Source organism: Anabas testudineus, chromosome 12, assembly GCF_900324465.2.
Source record: "Anabas testudineus chromosome 12, fAnaTes1.2, whole genome shotgun sequence".
Lineage (NCBI taxonomy): Eukaryota > Metazoa > Chordata > Actinopteri > Anabantiformes > Anabantidae > Anabas > Anabas testudineus.
The window spans coordinates 17,566,385-17,588,294 of NC_046621.1; the positions used below are offsets into that span (position 1 = coordinate 17,566,385).

At 45.2% G+C, this 21,910-nt stretch overlaps 1 protein-coding gene across 1 annotated transcript in view; it reads left to right on the plus strand.

Annotated features, from left to right (window-relative positions):
* The first annotated feature begins 2,742 nt into the window (after window positions 1-2,742).
* The window catches only part of bcl11ba (BAF chromatin remodeling complex subunit BCL11B a), a 39,049-nt gene continuing 19,881 nt past the window's right edge, over window positions 2,743-21,910 (plus strand). Inside the window, exons 1-2 of the mRNA XM_026356150.1 lie at window positions 2,743-3,609; window positions 11,489-11,974. Of these exons, the coding sequence (XP_026211935.1) occupies window positions 3,555-3,609; window positions 11,489-11,974 (541 nt within the window). The 5' untranslated portion in view covers window positions 2,743-3,554. The remainder of the gene's footprint in view (window positions 3,610-11,488; window positions 11,975-21,910) is intronic.

Sequence of the window (21,910 nt, forward strand, 5' to 3'; positions counted from 1 at the left end):
GATGGCCTTTAAGTGAGAAATCGCCTTCGCAAAATCCCAATAAGAAAGTGGGAATGATGCACCTGTCGCCCATCTGACTAATGAGCCAATCAGGTTGCAAGGACAAGGAGCACATCCGGGTATGGGCACCCCCCCCCCCCCCCCCCACACACACACACACCCCAGCAGTGAGCAAGGAGGATCTCTAACAGCTTCATGTGATGCAAAGAAAAATAATAATAAAGCAACTTTAAAAAAAAAAAAAAAGAAGAAGAAGAAGAAGCTGCAATAACAAAATGATTCAGAGCAGGACAAGAGTGACAAGAGTGGGAGCCTGGAAATATGTGTGTGTGTGTGTGTGTGTGTGTGGACTGAATGTGAGTGACAATATGAGTCCATCCAGCCGAGCTGCTCAAAGCTGCTTTAATCCCATATCCTGGTAAAAAACCACTGGCACTGAGTTGCGCCTTAAAAATGACAATGATTTCCATTTCACCATAATTCTCTCTGTCGGCTGTTATTGTGACAAAGTGCTGCATGTATCCCTCCCAAATGAAAGTGGGTGTTCTGTTATGTGAGCGACAAAGACGTTTGGACGAACCTGCCATCCTCTCCTTTTTCTTGTAAATGAGCGTGGCAAATCTATTTATGTCCTCCTACAGTACGTAGTGGAGGGATGTTGGGAGACAGCCTGAGCAGGCGAGACGAGAGTGAGGAGGTAAAGAAGAAAGAGGGGAAGATGGAGGAGAGAGGAGGAGAGAGGAGAGAGGAGAGAGGCGGCAGCACCAGAGGCGATGATGGGGAAATAAAAAATAATCATCAAAAATAAAAAGAAAGAAAGTAGCGAGGAAGTCCAAACACAGAGTCGGTGGATGAGAGATGGTGGTGGATGATCTGCCTCTCTGACAACACCTGGCCCAGGAACAAACCACAGGCTTGTCTGGATGCGAGGTAGGGAGGGATGAAAAAGAACCCCGAGGCCTACACCGACCCCACCTCCATTGCAAGTTGAGACGCAGACATGCAGATGATCATGAAGAAGAAGAAGAAGAAGGTGGTGGAGGAGGAGGAGGAGGATGAGGAGATGGAGGGAAGGAGGGGTGATAGCAGCTAATCCAGCTCAGATGCGGCGCTGCGGGGATGAGGCGGCTGGCAGCTGCAGTTCGACTGTCCGCTCGCTCCAACCTCTTCAGAACTAAACTAAAACCAACAAATAAATAAAAACAAAATAAATCAAGCACAAACTCCAGTTCCTCTGATCTCAGTGGGAGCCGGCGCATCAGCGCGCGCACACACACACACACTCACACACACTTCTCCGAGTAACCAAAAACTTCTCTTTTGTTTTGTGACCCCCCCCCCACACACACACACGCACAGGGGCGCGCGCGAGCAGGCACATCAGACGCTCCTCGCCGTTTACCTGGCTCCTCTCCTCTACTGCAGCTGCTGCGAGCTGCACAGATGCAGCTTTTCCTGCCACCGAACCGGTTATCCATCATCATCATCATCAGCAGCAGCAGCAGCAGCAGCCCGCATCCACACACACACACACACACACACACACACACACACACACACACTGCGCACAGAAACACACAGCTGCTTCACTTGCGTTACGGACTCCTCTCGTTTTGCGCATTAATTGTCGTTTTGTTTTGGGGAATTCAATGAAATTCACAATAACTGTGATTCCTAATGATTCAAATGAGACTGAAATACGTCAAGTATTCAGCTTCTACTTCAGCTAAAGTCTGAGGTCACCGCGAGGTCACCAACAACATGTCCCGCTCCCGCAGGCCCGCAGTGATTTGACTTGTGCGTCACCGACTTCACGTCTTCAGATCGAATAATGAATGTAGGTGATGCGCGGATCAAACCATTCAGACAACACCACGTGTGTTTTCATCAACTACACCCCACACTCAGGTTCTTGTTAAATGACTGAAGTGGGTGAATATCAGTGAAATGTGAGTGTGTGTGTGTGTGTGTGTGTGTGTGAGAGAGAGAGATCCATACGTTTGCGCGCACATTTAGGCCACGACGAGGCTTTAATGTGTTTTCAAGCCTGATTTAAAAAAGTGCAGTCAATTATAAATGAAAGGTTTAATGAGGCATTTACGGGTCAGCTTGTAAAAATATGGGTTTAATTAGTTTGTAATAAAGAAAAAGGAATTGTTATTTATGTTTTTGCGCATTTAAATGTAAAGATGTGAGGCTGTACAATGAATCTCACACCTTTACTGTGGCGAAGGCGTCTACAGGCGCACATGGAGCAGAATGGTCAAATGTTAATAGAAGATAAATTCCACTAATATCTGGTGATCACATCAATTTACGCACGCAAAATGGGAGAAGTGTGGAAGCAGCCGCGCACAATGACACGCAACGCGCCTACTCCTAATTTTTAAATGTGAACACAAGCAAGTGTCCAGCATCCCGCGGACTGGGTACGGAAGCCCCTGAGGTCACACCTTAAAACTAAATAAATCCCTTTTTCAGAAAGCGACGGGACACCGGTGGGGATTACTACTTGAGCGACTCTGACCACTGCCGCCGTGCGCGCCAACACGCCCGAGTGTGTGCGAGGGTGTGAGAGTAGTGGTGTGTGTGTGTGTGTGTGTGTGTGTGTGTGTGTGTGTGTGTGTCAGTCTGTGTGAAAGCCACCACTAGTCGCCCCCAGTGCTCTTCAGTCTCCACTCTCCCTTCTCACCGCAGACTGAACGTCACGTCCGCACTTGAACTTGAGTTTTCTCCCATTGTAGAAGCCAGAGAGCCGCACAGAGCCACACAGAGCCGCACACAGCCCGGGGATGCGGGACTCTGCAGCTCCAGCACAAAGAGAAAAGAGGGTGGCAGTCTGTCCTCAAACCAGCACTGGGCTTTGACTTGAAGAGTTAAAGTCTAACCCGCCCGCCTGGCTGGCACTGCCAGTGCAGCAGAAGAAGTGTCCACCACTTGGCGACACCCCGAGAAGTGGCGAGAACAAAATTGGATTCCTATTTTACCCACTTTCCACTTTAATTGGCGTCCTTTCATCTGCTTTCTCCGGACAGGGACGCGCGGTGTCCAAGGTGGCCGGAGAGTGGACACAGGTAGTGAGTGGCCACCAGGAGCTGACCGCCGACCTCCCGCGTCTTGCCGCGTCTCTCTGCTCCACTCCGCTCCTTCTCCGCTCTCCTCTGACAGATGGTGTGAAGCGGCAGAAGGCAGAGCCGGACTATCCGCCTCCATCGCCGCCGCCTCGCGACCTAAGAAGGGAAGCGCGCGCGACCACTTTGGCACCAAACTCCGACCGAGCGCCCGGCCGCCCAGCGCTGCGCCACGGCCGGTCGCCGCACAGCGCAGGAGCCGCTGCCCGCAGGAGGGAGGTCAGTCGCGGACAGGTCAGTTCGAGGGCCACGTTTGGGGCCAGTGCCGAGCGGTCAGTTTGGGGCCAGTTTGCGGTCGGTATACAGGAGCAGCAGCGGCAGCAGGAGCAGCAGCAGCAGCAGCAGCAGGAGGAGGAGGAGGAGGAGGAGAGCCGACCCTTCCAGCGCCGCTCTCCGGGCGATGCCAGTGTAAATGCCAGGGCGATGTCCCGACGCAAGCAGGGGAACCCGCAACACCTGTCCCAGAGAGAAATAACATGTAAGTACCCCTCCAAATAATTCCCAGCACCACAGCACAGGATGAAATCATTTCTCCCCTCTGCTTGTCAGTCGGAATGATCGCTGCGTAAAATGGACATTTTTACACTTGGAGCACAAGTTTGTCCAAGTGTCTCCTGGAGGCCCCTTTTTTTTTCTTTTCTGTTCTTTTCCCGGTTTATCTTCAAAATTAGATAAAGGCCTCAATATTATTATCAGGCTCTATAAATAACCCGCTTTTATTTTAAAAGCAAATTTAACCACGGCGCACGGGACGTGTTTGACTTTTACTGTACACACGCAGATCACGGGGAGAAGCGAGAGACGCGCTTCAAGAGTTTATCAAGACGTGGCTGCTTTATTTTCTTTACACCTTTTACACGCGTTGATTTCTTGAGGTGAGCAGGAAGAAAATCAGACCAGATTAATTCACAATTTAAAATAAATAAACAAACTAAACACACTTTCGTAATATTCCTCCAGTTGAAATCAGTTCCTACTTTCTTCACAAACAGATAACGGTGAAGACTTTAAACAGCAGCTGTTCTGTTTACACACACACACACACACACACGCACATAAAAAAGAAGTCAATGCTGAATTTGAGGATTTAAATCGAACATATTCAGTTCCATCTTCCACACAGGGACAGAGGCCGGCGCTTTATTTTTACGCACCAGTCCCAACAGTTAAAACTTCATTCTATTCACTAGCTGCCGCGAAGAATAAAAAGAGGCAGGAGGCAAATCAAACATGATTTCTCTTCTGTGCGCGCTGTAGAGAAGACACGACGGTGCCTCAGGTTGAACAGTTGATTTTTTTATTTATTTATTTTTTCCTTATTGAATCTTTTAATAGAGACGACCTCGTGCCAGCTTCTCTGCGGTGCAGTCACTCTGACGACTTAGTCCCGTTCGTGGTGTTTTCTTCCACCTGAGTTTGGATCATTGTGGAGTAAAAACCTGCAAACAGTCACAGCCAAAGAAATAAAAGGCTTTCCCTCACGGAACTTTTTACGCACAGCACAATAAGTGAGCACAATTAAGGATAAATATAATAAAATAAAGTGCGTTTAAAGTTTATTGCTTAGAAATAAAATCAGCTTTTTGGTGTCACAACGAAAATGAACCTGACATATAATCTAACAAAAAGTAATCACGTTGTTTCTTTTGCAATTTTTTAATTTAATTGAATTTTCTGCGCCAAACTTCTCAGCAGTGAGATGATTTTATTTTGGCCTCCGTTCACTTCCTGAGATCTCAGTGCTGAAAGCATAAATTATTACTAAGAGGCACTGAGTGAGAAAAACAGTAGAAGTCAGTGAGTGTGAGGAGGAGGAGGAGGAGGTGCAGCTGAGGCATTTTAAAGATCAGTCTTTAATCCACATGGAGGTTATTTGGAGACACTTTGTGTGACACTTGTTAAATCAGATCACTTGTGCTGCACTGGGTTAGTGTGAACCAGTGTTTCCAGGTAGTCAGCATGCTGAGTCTATGTCCAGGTTCTGGGCCACGCTGCATGGCCGTGTGTAGGTTTTTCTCCTTTTTTTGCTGTGTGGCCTAGCTTTATGGTGTTGTATCTGCAACCCACAGGGTCATAAAGACACACACACACACACACACACACACACACACATAGACACACACATGCAAACTGTAAGACACTTCACAGTGACACAGATGTCAAATCGCCTTGTGTCGAGATTCGATTGCTTAACCGAGCTACGACTCGTGTGTGGCAAGGGCCTGCAGTGTGGACTCTTTAGAAATGGGTCACGGCGTGCACATACGCGTACGTGAGCTTCTTCAGCACAGAGCCCGAGAAGACAGGCTAACACACTTACAGGTAGACAGACACGAGACGTGGAAATGTGGGAGAGCGGGCTAATAAATGAACTTTCTGTTTCACCTGTGACAAAGCTGCTTTAGTCTCACTGTGTGTGTGTGTGTGTGTGTGTGTGTGTGTGTGTGTGTGTGTGTGTGTGTGTGTGTGTGTGTGCATGTGAGTGTGTGTGACCTGTCTGTCTGTCTGATTTATCACCGTTCAGGCTGCAGCATGGTGCTGTACATTCCATAATACAAGTGTAAGAGATGCTCCCTTATTTAGTATGCTTGAGCACACACACACACACACACACACACACGTATGTATGTAGACTTGCATGGACATAACCACCCACCTATATGCAAATGCACACATGCGTGCCCCCTCCCCTCCATCCTGAAAGTCAGAATAATTCCCTTCCTAGCTGTCAGATCATAAAAACCATCTGACCTGGGTTTTAATCAGTGATCTTTTTGAATTTGCAGCAAGAAACAAAAAAGAAAAAAAGAAACAAACAAACCCACACAGTGCATGAATTCTGTGTTGGGCGTCGAAGTGTACCAGAGGTTAAATGTCTGATTTTTTTAATGCAGTTTGGCGACAGCCGTGAAAATATCAGGCGTTTTCTGGAGGTCAAATTGTTGATTTTTAAAATTGCAGTTTAGCAGCATTTGTACTCTCAAAGCTGAAAATATTAGGGACAGCGTCCTCACCAAGTTGCAGCCGTCTCTTTTATTTGTCTTAAAGCCATACAAGTCCCCTCTTATCCATCCGCTCCTTTTTGTTTCCATCTGTTTTTGTGTGATTGCAACACTTTAAAAAAAAAAAAAACAGAAAAAGAAGAAGTCAATAAGGGATGAGAGTTTTGACCTTCAATCAACTATTCAGTGCTGTGCATGAATATTGAATAATAATTTGCATGTTTATTGTCTTCTCCTGCAGTAAATATGTCTGATGCTGCCCCAAATCCGGCACAGCACGCTCCTCTGCTAATTCACACCCATTTTCTGCTACATTCAAATGCACCCATCCCTCCAGAGTGGGAAACCTACCCAGGAATTTGGTGTCATTTGTCCCTCGGAGACACGTGGGAAAGATCCATCAGTGGAAATCTATATTTATTTGTTTGTCGGGCAGATTCCGCGTGTGTGTGTGTGTGTGTTTTGGCGTCACTGATGCCAGACAGTTCACACCCGAAGGTGTAGACATGCCTTCTGCTTCTCATTCACTGCAAATAACCCCAGCTTTCCTCCGAGAGGCTGATTTAGTGTGAAGAGACGCAAACACAGGAGCAGAGCTTCCATTGTAGCCACACGCACACACACACACACACACACACACAAGGACAGACAGAGAGAGAGAGAGAGGGAGAGAATGAGAGGGGGCTGCGTGTAAATTGCAGTTGCCCACTTGAGATGCATGTTTCCCTTTGGCTTGTCAAATAGCCGTGCACCCTGCTGGGGCTAAGTCTTTGTTAGAGAGAGAGAGAGAGTGAGAGAGAGAGAGAGAGAACCTAACAAGTCCTTCTTTTACAAGCACGGAAACGTTCTGTGGATGTTTTCAAAAATGCCAGAAGTGCCGTTCTTCATTGGAATACCTACATAATGATGCTCCTAACAGTGACAATCACTCGTTATTTTGAGCAGTGTCCCTCTGCACTGGTGCCGCTTAAAGGCTCAGTGCGCACAAATAAAAAGTGAAAATGACTGTGGACAGTTGACACTGAGGCTGAAGGGATTTTCCAGAGCATTCAAGTACGCGAATTAATATGTGTTCAACGTGATAGAAGGAAAATGTTGATTTTTGACACTGGGTCATTTGTGGTTTTGGTGAAAACACACAGGAAATTATAGTTGTTGTTGTTGCAAAGTGCATGTTAATACTTTACAGTGTATGGATGTGTGTGTGTGTGTGAGGGTTTCCAGTTCCCGAAGAGCATACCTAAACTCATGTTGCTGTGCACGCTCTCTCTCACACACACACACACACACACACACACACACACACACACACACACATACACACACACACACATCCAGCAGTAGGCTGCACACCACAGTGTTGGTTTGCTCAGCTGAGGCTTGGTGAACACCCCTCTCTGCCCTCCTTCTCCTTATTTCTCTCTCTCTCTCTCTCTCTCTCTCTGTCTGTCTCTATGTCTCTCTTCCGGCTAGGGGGAGCTCTCAGGCTGTCAGTGCTGCGCTCGCTCTGCCAATGAGGGGGTAGCAGAGTGCAAACATGCACTCTGCTGTGTGTGTGTGTGTGTGTGTGTGTGTTAATCATGACATCAGCGCTGAAAGACCACATTCCTCTTCCACAACCTCTTAACTGTCAACACCTGCACACTCTGTACTTGACTGTGTGTCTCTCCGTCACACTTTAATTTACACGGTGTACTGTAAATTCATGGCAGCGGCTGAGTGACATCTTTAACAGCAGTGTGAGTGTGTGGTGTGTGTTCTAGTTGACATAGTGCAGCAGATGTAAATGATGAGCTTCTATTTCAGTGTAGCTGTTTTTTTTTTTTTTTTTTTGTGGATACTTTTTGTTTCCACATCTAATAATTATATCACTTCACATCCGGAGGGATGAATTTGTTTCATTTCAATGCTGCGCTGCGGTGAAGCAGATTTATTGGGACCGCGCTCGGAGTGGAGCTTCTGCTGCGAAATGTGCTGTAGCGAGGGTGTCGTTTGGAGAGGTGGTTGAGAGGTGACAGGAAATGAGGGCGAGGAGACGACGCTCAACAAAGGCTCAAACGCTGCCCTGCAGTTGTACACGCGCTGTTTTAGGAGAGAGTAGAAGTATCACAGAGCTCAGAGCGTAGCATGTTCACCTACATTTAAAGGAGCATTCCTTCTATATTAATCATTAAAACCAACTGATGACAAAAATTCCTCTTATGAATCCCCAACAAATAAAGACACGTGCACGCTCCACAGTACATTTCTTAGCGCTTGGAGATTTTGTCACGCTTTAGCTCAAGATTTTCCAAACAGACTCTGCATGTAAAGCCACTTCCTGTGTACAAAGATGGTTCAGAATTCATGTTTTGACGTTAAGAATCTCACCGATGTGGAATCGCATCAGTTCGACTGATCCTTAACACTAATATCAGCATTGTGAAGGATGCATTGTGTGTGTACACTTGCAAGTGTGTGTGTGTGTGTGTGTGTGTGTCTGTAGCACCACTGTTGATCTGCTCTTATATTTAAAAATCATTCCAGTAGCCAACTGGATGCCAGGAAATATCAGTGATGCAGCTTTCAGACTGTGAAAAGTAAAGTTACCTTCAAATTGCAGGTGGTGAAACAGACTGCAGTGTCCCAGCTGTGTGTGTGTGTGTGTGTGTGTGTGTAGAGCATGCTGTAACTGTCACTTTCTTTACATTTGGAGAAATGTTGAGATGTGGCTGCAGCTTAGCGGGCAGCGAGCGACTGTGAGGGCGAAGGTGCAGGTGTGTTTTCCTGCAAATGCTACGAGTGTGTGACAATTCTGGTCTCAGTGCATGTGTGTGTGTGTGTGTGCAGCCTTACCCGCAAAGATTTAATCTTGATTTAGGCCTTCCGTGCATGTGTGTGTGTGTGTGTGTGTGTGTGTGTGGGGAATGGTACAAAAAAAGACAGCAGGGAAGTCTATCTGGTTTTGATAAAGTCTTTCATTCTGATCACACACACACACACACACACACACACACACACACACACACACACTCGGAACAATGTGCAGACGTCCCTCAGTCCAAATAAGTGAAGTTGTGATTCTAGCAAAAAAAAAAAAAAAGAGTGAGGAAAACAAATATTTGAGAAGCAGCTTGCTGCTAATGTGCTGTCCCGTTTGTGTCTGCGAAAATACATTTCTGACGCTTGTGTGGCGAGTGTGAAGGGTCTGGATGGATCAGCAGCACATTTCCACTGATAGGGCGGTAAACAGAGGAAGCCGAACCCTGGAGATAGAGGCCTGCTCGAAGAAAACGTCTCCCCAGCGATGGCAGAAATCGAGAGCAGCACAACTTTTGGCACTCGACACGAGCCAAACATCATAAGAAAAAAACAAACCTAAAACCTGTTGCTCTAACAGAAAGTGGAGATGATTTATGAAGAACCACTATTTTTGAAATGTTCATTTTTAAACCTTCTGTTCATTTTTTTTTTCTGTTCACCGTTCAGCCCCGGTTAACTGAAATCCTATTAGCGTGCTTGTGTGACTCACCCGAGCCTTATTAGGTAAACGAGGGCAGAGTGACACTCGTTTCTATACGTTCGGGCGGATGAATGTGTGTGTGAAGACGCCTCGATATCGTATTTAGTTTTTTGGCGGCCTCCTTAAAGCGGGATTTACAGTGTGTGAATAAGAAACATGCATTTATGCATCCCCCAATGAAAATGGAATAATATTTATTTATATTTAGTTACAGAAGAATCAGATCATGTTAAAGCTAATCAGTCTCCACACACACACACACACGTTGTTAATTTCTCTGCTGTGGGGAGGGAGGGGGGGGCTCGGTGTGTTTGTTCCAGGTCAGCTCAGCTCGGCTTTACTCTCTCTAATGTTTATGACTGAAGAAAACACAATCTACTGTTCCTTTCAGTAGCAGAGGACAGATGGCTGAAGCCTGCAGGCCGCACACACACACACACGCACACACACACACACACACACACGCGCACACACGGTACATACCCAACGCATATGCACGTGTGCGTGTTTTGGATGCATGCACATGCAAACGCGATACGACACACGATGCATGTAGTACAAACATGCAAGATAAACACGTGTGCGGTCGCACACTGTACAGTACACCTGCTCACTCACTCACACACACACCCACGCTTCCTGTAGTCGTAGCGACACAATAAACAACAGAACAATAATAGAGTAGAAAGCTTTGACACAAACAAAAGTTTGTCTTGAAGTTCGTATGAATGTGAAGGAGAAGGATGAAGATGTGTGTGAGAGATAATGACATTCATTTCATCAATTTATTTTATTACTCAATCATATTATTATTATTAATATTAATACCCTGGAGACACTTTGTGTTCAGTTATCATGTCATCTGTGTGTCTCGCCATTTAATGTAATATAGTACCTGTATGCACTCTATATGCAGATATACATGTGTATACATGTGCATGCATGGCTGCAAATACATCATTTATTTATGTTATTTAGTTTATTTAATGCAGTAATAGTTGCACCAACCATAATATCCCTATTGCCACGGCAATAACATTTTTGGAATCTCAACCATAATACATGCAGCCATAGCTCCCAGTCTTGAGGTTAGAATCCCCCATGACATCCCCAGATTAATCTGAGGTCTCACAAGCTCTTGAAGGGGATAATAAGAGAAAAATGATACTTGGTTATGTGGACATTGCTTCTTATTTAAAGATGAGAAGCTGATGACACATATATTTAGGGGTTTTCTGTGCACACAGCTGTCTGTTTAATAGGAACACCCAGCTCAAGTCAGTCTAATCCATCAGTCCTGTAATCAATTCTACCTTTACGCAGGTGATAATGTTTCATATTTGTGTCGATTTAACTCCGCGGTCTTTATACTGTAACGTAGCCTGTCATTATGACAGAAAGGCGTTTGGCGAAATGAAAAGTAGAAGGTTTATCAGCGGTGTATTTAAAAGCAGACCTACATCAGGTATGCAGGGAGGTGGGCTGCTCCATCTGGAGCCTTCATCTGCATTTGACGTCCCAAATCTGTTTGCATTTCTAATGTGGAGGCTGCGACAAATGGCCAACCTGCTGCTAATCCATCATTTCGTATTAGAGAGACAAAGACAGACAGAGAGAGAGAGAGAGAGAGAGAGATGATGATAATGATGATGATGCTTGTGGCTTCTCTCTTGTCCTGCTTTCCACTGTGTTTCACTTCTTTTCTCCAGCCTCTTCCTCCCATACCACTACTCTAATACTCTAAATCTATAGCTCATGTGGTCAAACTATGAATTTATATGTCGATGAATATTCTCAGTCATCTCAATGTGACAGTGAACCTGACATGTCTCTTCTGTTTCTCTTCTGGACAGCGGAGGTTGAGCATCCAGATGGCGGCTTGCTCTCTGACTCCTTACCCCCCCACATGCTTGGCCTGCCCGCCCACCCCCTTATCTTACCTCCCCACCCATTGGAACCCAGTCTGGCCCATGCCCTGCCGCCTGGTCTCCACGCCGATCATGACCTGCTGACATGCGGCCAGTGCCAGATGACCTTCCCACTGGGCGACATCGTCCTCTTCATTGAGCACAAGAAGAAACAGTGCCAAACGCCGCTGCTAGCCAATGGCTGCTATGACAAGATGACCGACCGGGGAGGAGGAGGAGGGAGCCCCACTCTTCAGGGCCTTCATCACCATGGCCAACGGCTAGAGCTTAGGAAGGTGGTGGAGCCCGTGGAGATCGGCATCCAGGTGACACCGGAGGAGGAGGAGGTGGGAGGAGGACGGGAAGGAGGTGACAGGAGAGGGAACACACCCATGAAAGGAATTTGCCCCAAGCAGGAAAACACACCAACAGGTAGGCACAAGGGGCACACTGTTGAATGAAAGGACAAATATCAGTCTCATATCTTCAGCCCGAAGCTGGAGTCAGCACTCGTTTAACCTAGCTTAGCATAAAAAATGTATGTGTGGCTCGGCCCAAAGTTCAGAAATACTCCGAACACCTCTACAGCTGCCTCGAGTCCCTACACGACAAGACAAATATATAAAAAACAACAAGTAGATCCACTCACCCAGTAGTTCTACAGGAACAAATATGGCCAACAATCACTGTGAAACAGAGATTGGCACTCGTGGTGGATGGTATGCGTTTCTGAGGGAGAGAACTTTGATGCCTTTAAAGTAGCATCTAAAATTCAGAACATATCCACAGAGAGTTCTGGAGTGGGAACTCTACTTAGGTAGAGTTCTGCAGTAGTCAGAGAACAAGTGTAGTTAGGTTCATCCATTCCATCAAAGAGGGAAGGAAGGACTAGAAGTAAGCATGGCGAGGTGTTGGGGACATCGCCAGACCTTTAATTCCTTTCTTTTTTTATAATATTCACGACACATGAAAGTACCTCTTCAGTTTTTGTGAAGACATCCCGTTGAGACACAGCCCGTCGTCTCCGGCAAGAGAAAAGGAAAGAGACGCTTGTTTCATTAGAAATAGATAGAGGGATTGAAGAGAAAGAATGGAGAAGGCGGACACATTACCCACTGAAAGGCTGCGCCCCCCCCCCAAGGACTCGGCTAGTTGAAACAAAGTGTGCAAAAACGTGACAGAGAGATTCACCCCGACTTTCATGGAGAAATCCAGTCTAAGCCATCTGCTTAAAAAAGGTGAAAAGCTCATTAAAATTCAAATAAGCCAAGAAAAAAAAAAACACTATGAGAGAGGAGGAAGAAAAAAACACGGGGAGGGGGGGGGGGGGGGGGGGGGGGTTGAAAAGTGGCTAGTTTGTTCCACATTTGGTTTAGTAAAGAGGCAGTTTAGCAGGAGAGCAGCTGCAGGGGGAAGAGGACCAGACGTTATCTCTCAGACCAGTCAAGATGCTCAGAAAGACGGGACACGTGGGATATTCAGTGCGCCACGACAGCTCCTGTCAGCTGTCCTGCCTTCCTACAGGTCACTGTTCAACTAGTCTGTGGCTCAGAGGTCACCGACGGCCAGCAGGTGCAATGATTTCAATAAAGTCGTCAGCTGAATAAGAACTTCTCAAAGATGGAAGCAGTTAGAAATAGATAATTTCTCAGTCGGACATGTGGTACATTGAAATTAGAAGCCCGGCTCTTCGTGTGTTTGGCTCGTCTCTGTAACCACAGCACTGTGTGGCTAGGACGGACATTCATAGTTTTTGGGGTACCATCAAATCCTCAGTGGCAATGTAACGTGGGACTTAGTCAGAGTTCGGAAACAGCCTGAACGTTGGTCTGGCCCACCCTGGTTTGAACAAACAATGTATATATGAAGCTGAGGCGAATCCAGTTTGGCAACTTTCAAACACAAGTGTGACTCAAGGTGCACTTAAATACAGCTGCTGTGTAAACCTTAACCCCAGTAAACTAGTAGGAGCAAGAATCAAAGCTCAAATGGAATCGAATTTAAATCCTCACTGTGTTGTAGTTCAACCCTCTGAACCTCTAATAGGAACACAGGCGTCTTTTCACCATAAAATACTGATTAGTTATATTATATTTAATTAACGAATGTATTCTACATTATCTGGCTTTGACTGTTGTGAAATTTCCAACAAAACCTGTTTCTGAGAGTGCATCAGAACGGTATGATTAATATGGAAGTAGCCCTGATCTGCACTGTGCCTTCAAACGTGTGCAGGAAAAAAACAAAAAAACAAACAAACCTATAAATAAAAGCCTGGCCCACAGCCAGAGGAGGAAATGCACTCACAGGTAACTCTCCTGACGCCGAGCCGGAGCAGGACAGAGCTCCTCGGAACGTGTCAGTCTGCGGTTTGGCCCGCGCTGTAAAACACTGTGTTTGGGTCTGAACTTCATCAATATTTTACCAGGCTGCTCCAAGTGTGCCAGGCAGCTGCACAGAGCTACTGTGGACAGCACAGCCACTTGAACCTTCTCAAAGCCACTTAGCTCTGTAACTTTGCCATGGCTTCAGATCCAAATGCCTCTAATACCGTCTCGGAGTGTGTGTGCAGAGCCGCGCTCGGGCGTGTGCACTAATTGATTGGTGTCGGCCACATTATTAGGTCGGCATTATTCATATTTATGTGCGCAAGTGTATTTTTCCTCCTGCGTTTAAATGTTTGCAATATATCTAACTGCAGTTCTCCTGTGAAATCAACTCCACATGCTCGGCGTTGGAAGGCTTCAGATTATAATTGCACAATATTTCTTCATAACAGAACGTGCAATAATTTTCACATTAAAAGCAAAAACATATTAGCGGCTCAATTGGACGTGCACTGCAGCAACTGTAAACTATATTGCTGCAATAACATTTTATGTTTCAAAATTACCCTCGGTATTTCTCAATTTCCACATGAAATATGTCCAACTAGCACCTTATTAACACGAAGAGAGGACAGAGGGGTTTATTAATGGAGCCGGAGTTTAATTTGGAGAGAACACTGCGCAGCCCCGCTCATAATCACTGGGGGATTGAAATATGGCAGGTGGAATTTTCCTCTTTGCAACTCAGACTGAGCTTTTCCTCCAGTACATTTTTACACCTTTCATTACCTGGTGAACGAGGGAGGGGGGGAGGAGGGGAGACGAAGTGGTGGAAGCGAGAGAGAGAGAGAGAGAGAGAGAGAGAGAGAGAGAGAGAGAGAGAGAGAGAGAGAGCGAGAGAGAAAGCGAGCGAGGGGGGAAAAGTGATCAGGGAGTTTGAATGTCAGCTCAGAACACGACTGACGACGAACGCTTCGTAATTGGCTCCCAGCAGGTCAAACCACTCCTTTATTCTCCAGCTTTTTCATTTCCATTTGTTCTCCACGTGAAATAGAACACACACACACACACACACACACATGCATCACGTCAACTTTTTTAAACCCCTAAATTAGAAGAGCTGTTCTTGCTGTGGGAGTGTTTTTTACTTTCCTCCTTGTATCTGTCTGCAGGTAACACAACACACACTGAGAGTGTGAATAAAGTAACACAGATTATTATTAGTATTATTATTATTATTATTCATCAGCTGGTTTTAGCACAGGAAGGCACTCTTTAATACCCCTTCTCTCGTCAGCATCGCTCACTGTCATGTCCACAGATTTTCACAATATAATATTGTCATAGTCTCAGTTTAGCTGATTCTTTTTATGGGACACTGTTACAACTTCTTCTTCTAATTGCGTCTCTTTCACATGAACATGACTGTTGTGGGTTGGATACCATGAGTGAAAATGCCATGTTGAAAAGTCCACTAGTCGTGGTAAGAGCCTCCTCTACCTGGACATCAGTTTCAACCTGTTTACACTCCCGGGGCGTAAAAAAACGGTGACGCTTCGTCGACCACGTTCCACGTCTTGTAAAGGTACCCCTTCAGTGTCTTCACTGAGTGGAGGCATTTGCGCAGACGTCTCTTAAAATAGCACCTCGGTAGAGCATCGAAGCTGCCGTCATGACAACAAATAGAAAAAGCTGAGTTATTTGTGGAAACATCACAGTGTGGATTGGGGTTAGGGGGAAAAAAATGAGGGTTAGAAAGAAGAAGAGTGAAGGAGGAAGAGTAGAAACATGATAATGATGTGATAATGTCATTATTACTGTAAAACACCCATCTAACCAGCTGACCCTCCACTGTGCAGGCTTTTAGCTTAACATACAGCACCCTACGACGCCAAATATTGACGTGCACAGTGAGACCCAGTGGCTTACGTCACAGCCGCTGACTCCTCATTCCTCTAATTCAACTTGCCTTCGTGCGCCCATGTCAACTCAGAAATCCCCGCACAACCCCAACTTTTCTGCTGGGTCTTAGCTCGCCGTGCACCTAGTTCTGTTGATGTGGGGATCTGGTCACACACCCTCCAGACTTTGAGCTCAGGTTTACCCAGTGTGGATTAGAGACACACACACACACACACACACACACACACATCCACACAGGGTACACACGTCACTGAGGAGTGTTTAACACAGCCTGACACGGTGCTGTGCAGCCCTTAAAGCCTTGTCAACCAGAGTTTAATTCAGACATTTAACTAAGTCCGGTTGGAGTGGAGAGGCTCACACATCTCTCTCTCTCTCTCTGTCTCTCTCTCACACACACACACACACACACACACATAGAAAGGTGCAAGTAGTTTTGACAAACTCAAATATGATGACACCTTTTTAATCTGACAGAGCCATTTGACAGGCTGTGTGTGTGTGTGTGTGTGTGTGTGTGTGCACGTGCCAGCTGTCTAGCGCTACCTCTACTTTCACCCTCACTTCTTCTGTCGCCTGTTTCCCAGCTGACTTATTTTTGTTTGTGTTTTTTTTTTGTCTTTGTTCCAGTTCATTCTCTCTGTCTCTCACTCTCTTTCACGCACAGATGGTGACTCGTACAGACCAAGACGGAACACACGCACGCACACACACACACACAGAGTTGATTATTAGATATAAACTAGAATAACTAATAAACGGTATTTCAATCCGGATGTGTGATATGCAGAATAAGACGCACCCAAAAAAATCACACGTGCACAATTTAAAAATAATATTTAAGAGTGTATGTTTGAATCTTATGTAAACATTATTCATACAGACACACACACACACATCTTTAATAAATAATGACTGAGCACAGTGGTGTGTCCTTAAAATATTTACCATATGCTTATTTATCTTTCAAATGAAACCGCACAAAGGCTTAACAAAGAGCCACGACACAGTGTCTTTCTGTGTTAGTGTGACTCAGTGTGTGTGTGTGTGTGTGTGTGTGTTTGATATAACAGCCTGTACTTTAGAGGCATTACGATGCCCGCTGCTCTTGTTTTTCCTGCGTTGTTTCAATAAAGCTGGGAGGCCTCTCGGATGGAGCGCCGGCCTTTTTTGAAGTGGTAATTACTCCGGTTTGTATCGCTGCTCCCTCTCTCTCTCTCTCTCTCTCTCTCTCTCTCTCTCTCTCTCTCTCTCCATACCTCTCTGTGCTTTTGGCTAGTTTCACTTTTGTATGTGTGCACAAGAGTGTTCACACAGTACACTCCTGATGCATTTTTAATAGCCCTGAAAGGATGTGAACACACACACACACACACACACATCAAGAAATGAGAAAGTGGCTCTTTTAGTTTTGAACGGTGTTGGCCGGGCTATTTAAAAAATGTAATTGATTACTTTTTTTATGTTAGTATAACACTGCCTCTCTTCACATGTGGCACACGGACCAACATCAGACGCCTGATTTCCTTATCCTGTGATAAGATAGTGGCCTGTTTTTATCAGAAGAGAGCCCGTTTAAAACTGGTATGTGCTCACACGCACAGTTCCTGTATGGTTGTATGGTTTTACATATACATACGTACAATATTTCATTTTTTCTGTGATGTGAGAAAAAGGCTTTGTAGACAAACTTATTCATTCAGGTATGACCAGCCCCTCACTGTATTTAAGACGTGTAGGAATGGAAACGCTGGGCTGTGCCAAGCAGCTGACTTATGGTTTGAGTGTTTTGAGCATCAGTGAGGCGACACATCACATAACCGCTCCACTTCCTATATGTAGGCTTAGCAGTGGGTAGCTAAACGCACATGTTGACAACACGACCTTCAAGCAGCTGTGGATGAAGTACTGCGATCACCTAATTATTACCTAACCAAAAGTAGTTCCATCATAATAAACATATAGTGTAGTCCTGCATCCAAAATGCTGCTTAAAGCCGCACTATGTTGCAATTTGTCAGATCTCTTTTTGTAGAATTATGTTCCTAAACAAACTGATAATTTCAGTAAGTTAAGATTGATTATTAGCTTCTTATTTATTGTAATTTCACAAAGACTAAAACCTGAAGAGCTGAGTCTTTCATATCTATGTCATCATTGTGAGGACAGCATGAATTTTGAACTACTGGACTGAGGACATGTTTACAAAGTGAGGACATTTTAGCCGGTCCCCACGAGAAGGGTGTTTAGGAGCGATTTCAGGGTTAAGACTAGATTATTAGAGTTAGTGTAAGGCAGAAAACGTGATAAATTAAAAATGTAAACAGTGTAGATTAGCATGGACTATCCTGCAGTAGGGGACTATTGAATGCATTACGTCAATGAGTGTCCTCTCACTGACTGCCATACAAAAATGCGTGTGTGTGTGTGTGTGTGCTTTGCTTTGCTTTTGGGGAGATGTGGGAAATTTTGCATGACTAGGTTTACGGTTAGGGTTAGGCCTAGTTACAATTGGGCAAATAGTGCTTGTCTAAGTCTCCAGGAAATTAATCTATGTGAATCTCATGGGGGATGAAAACAAATGTGTGTGTGTGTGTGTGTGTGTGTGTACGTGAGTTCCTTTGTAAATCCAGCATCCTGGACACAAACCAGACACCAAGGGTTGAAAACAAGTAAGATTTAAGTGCTGGAAAAGACAGGGAGAGTGGGGTAGAGGGACATACGGAGGCACAGGGAGAAAAACAGAAAGCGAGAGAGAGAGAGAGTTTTCACCATTAATAGAGCATAAAAAGCGAAGCAGCATCTCGTGTGCTTCTTAGCATTTTCAAAATCCCTTTTTGTGATTTTCGCCTCGTCGTCTCTCTGCCGCGTTAATCACTTTGCATGCACTCATTTAAATATTAAAATTTTCTTTAATCATCAAAGCCAGTGAGCATCATGCATATTCATATCATCGTAGCCTCCCCCCCTCCCCCCTCCCTCCCACTCCCCTACTCCCCTTGCCTCTCTTCATTCCTCCATCCCCTGGATCTCAGGTTCATTACTCTACTGTGGAGCCATTAGCTGCTTCCCTAATCACACAGTTTACACATGCACAGAGTGGCCTGTATACACACACACAAACACACACACACTAGTAGCCACCAGCGCTAACCAGTGGTAATCTGCTAACTAGACTACAACACGCAGGCATCCCTCCAGTCTAAAGTGAACGAGCAGACTTGTCATCCATCCTGGCTGTTAGATGGCTGGAGCTGGGAGTATTTGTCAAGAGGCTTGACGAAACCCTCATTTGCATAATGACTTTGTAGTTCTGCATTAATAAAATTTGCATATGAAGCCGTGTTAATTACTCCTGATCAGCCTTTTTTGCATTCATGCATGGTAATTTTCGGCGACTTGCGAAAATTGATGTCCTGGCGTCAGGGATGAGATTGGTGGAAGAGGCTGTGTGTGTGTGTGTGTGTGTGTGTGAGAGAGAGAGAGAGAGAGAGAGAGCGAGGATGAAGACAGGGTGGAGACGATGAAGAGGGTGGGGAGGGGGTTGTTTGTGGGTTTGTGGTATTATTGAGGCAGAATAGATGGCAGATTGGTGCGGTTTGTTTCTCAGGCGACGCCTCTTGCCCGCTCTCTTCCTGTGTCTGTCCAAAACTTTTCTGAAATCGCCTTTAATTGCTGAGAGTAACAGGAGAGGGTTTTCAGTCAGAATCCTTTTCATTTTGTCGACACGGCACACACACACACACACACACACAGGCACGCACACACTGACAGTGGCTGGCAGGTAGCCATTTGTGAACCCATTGTTTACTCTCAGTTCTTCAATTCAAACAGCAGCGACTGTTTTGCTCTCACATAGAGATTGGACGATATTCACAGCGTCTTAAAAGATGACCACGTGGTCCTAATAAGAATATTATTTCGGTGTCCTTCTTCGACGCGCCACCTGCTTGTGTGTGTGTGTGTTGTGCTGAAATTTGGTGGATTCCTGTGATATTATTGATGTAACTTTCCTCAAACGCAGCAGCATGCGAGTAGGGTTTGTGCCATGTGTTTCATGCATCTTTATTGTCCCTCTAGAGGACTCTGAGAGGTCCCTGGACCCCACTTTGTAAACCACTCGGTTTAACAGCTACCGAGACGTGACGTCTACTTTGCTGTTTGGCTTTTAATAGCTTTGGAAAATCAGCTTTTCTTTGATGAAAATGGCATCTAAGTGAGCACAGGTTGATTTTAGAAGCTTTCCATTTATTTAAACCTTTTCCCTCAAGGCCGAGCTCATTTGAATTCCCCACAGGGCCGATCAGGTTTAACAAACGTCCTCTGCTAAACCCAGTTAGAGTGTTTCTTCACGGTCCCTCCCGAGTTCAGCCGTTTATTCATGGAATTTCTTTGGCCTTTTGCTTCTGATTTGGGCACAGGGATTTGAATGTACGTGTCTTGTGTTTTCCTTCAATGCACAGAAACCAAGCGATTCGGAGTCCTGGTGAAAAAAGAAAATATGTGTTTTTCTTCTCTGTGGTCTCTGATTCATCTGAGCGCAATGACAGAATTAAAGCCAGAAGCTATTAGCAGCATGAAGAGTCCGGGGCACCGGCCAACGCAAAGACATTTCTAACAGGATGGACATGAATCACAGGCCGGCACGGATAAAGGTTTTGAAGTGCTAATTCCGAAGATTCCTCTGTGTTGTTTGGTTTCTCTCCATTTTTAGTGGTGAGAGCTCATGTGAGGTTCCTGTTCTGCTCTGCACGTCCCACTGATCACCTGTCTGTCTGTTCCCTCCTGGTTTTGTAGGTGGCTCCTGTTTTTGCTCACGCTAACTGTTGAGCCTGATAAATAAATAATCTTAAAATCCTATAGTTTGAATGGGTATTTCAGTTCAAAGTGAAATGAGCTTGGTCATTTTTCAAAAAACAGCCTCTATTTACCACAGTGTCCGTCAGTCTCGAGCCTGGTTTCACCTGTCTGTTTAACAAATGATCAGGACGTGAGTGATGAGTAAGAAAGCAGCTACAAATCCGTGCTTAGCATCATTTGACTTTTCTTCCAGCCTATTAAGTACAGGGAGTAGGAAAGAGTGAAAAGCACGTGCATTTGCACCTCACTTTGTTTATTCCACGAGCTTCTTGTTCTGTTAGTCTGCTGACATTTTGTATTTTGCACCAATGCAAGAGGCTGTGTGTTTCAGAGGCTGGAACAAATGACAGCATACACTTTTTGTGAGGGAGAAACATATCAGCTAGATAATGACCAGCTTTATCCTACATTTTGGTCATTTTCTAAATTAATTGTATTTTTTAGACCTTCACTCTGTGCGGTCCCTGAATGCAGCACACTGGAAGCAGCTGATAGACTACTAATGCTACACCAAGCCCAATGTTACTTTCCTAATGTAAAGGCTGTAATACAGAAATATCAGATTTCTCGGATACTCAATTAATTTTGTGAGAGGGCTGCCAAAGGGTTGGGGGGGATCTTTGGGGGGTGTCATGTATAAATTCTGTCTTCTGGAGTAGAGGTAATTCATTGTTGGTTTTAGTACTAGTAAGCTGATTGTTAAAAATGCAATTAATTTAGAAAATGAACAAAGTTATTATTCTATTCTGATTGAAAGCCAAAGTTTAGTTCTCACCTCCAGGCTTCCACTAGCTCGTGTAACTCAGCTCAGGTACTGGCTTGCTCACCTGACTTTAGGAGGAGTCACATTAGAAAAACAAGCCAAATACATGACCTTTATGTGTAGTTAATTAATTAGTGAATGAATGAACTTAACAGAAAAAGATATTGTACATTGTACATGTGCAGTAGAGCTCGACAAAACTAGCATGAAGCCACAAGACGTGCCATCGGAGCTGAATTGATGGCTGTGAAGGAAATGTAATCTGGGAATAACATATAGGCTTCTTGGTGAGTAAACCCACTGTGGATGGGAGAGGCTTTCATATGACGTGCTGGCTTTTGTGACTGAGCGATCAGATCAGGCAATAAAGCACTAGGTGTAGTTTGTTTCCGATTGTGTGCTTGAGCGGGGAGCCGCTGTTAGGCAGGTAGTATGTGAAAGTGAATAAAGAAAAGAGAGAAAGGCGGGGGCGGACGGGTAGGGGGGCATACGGAGG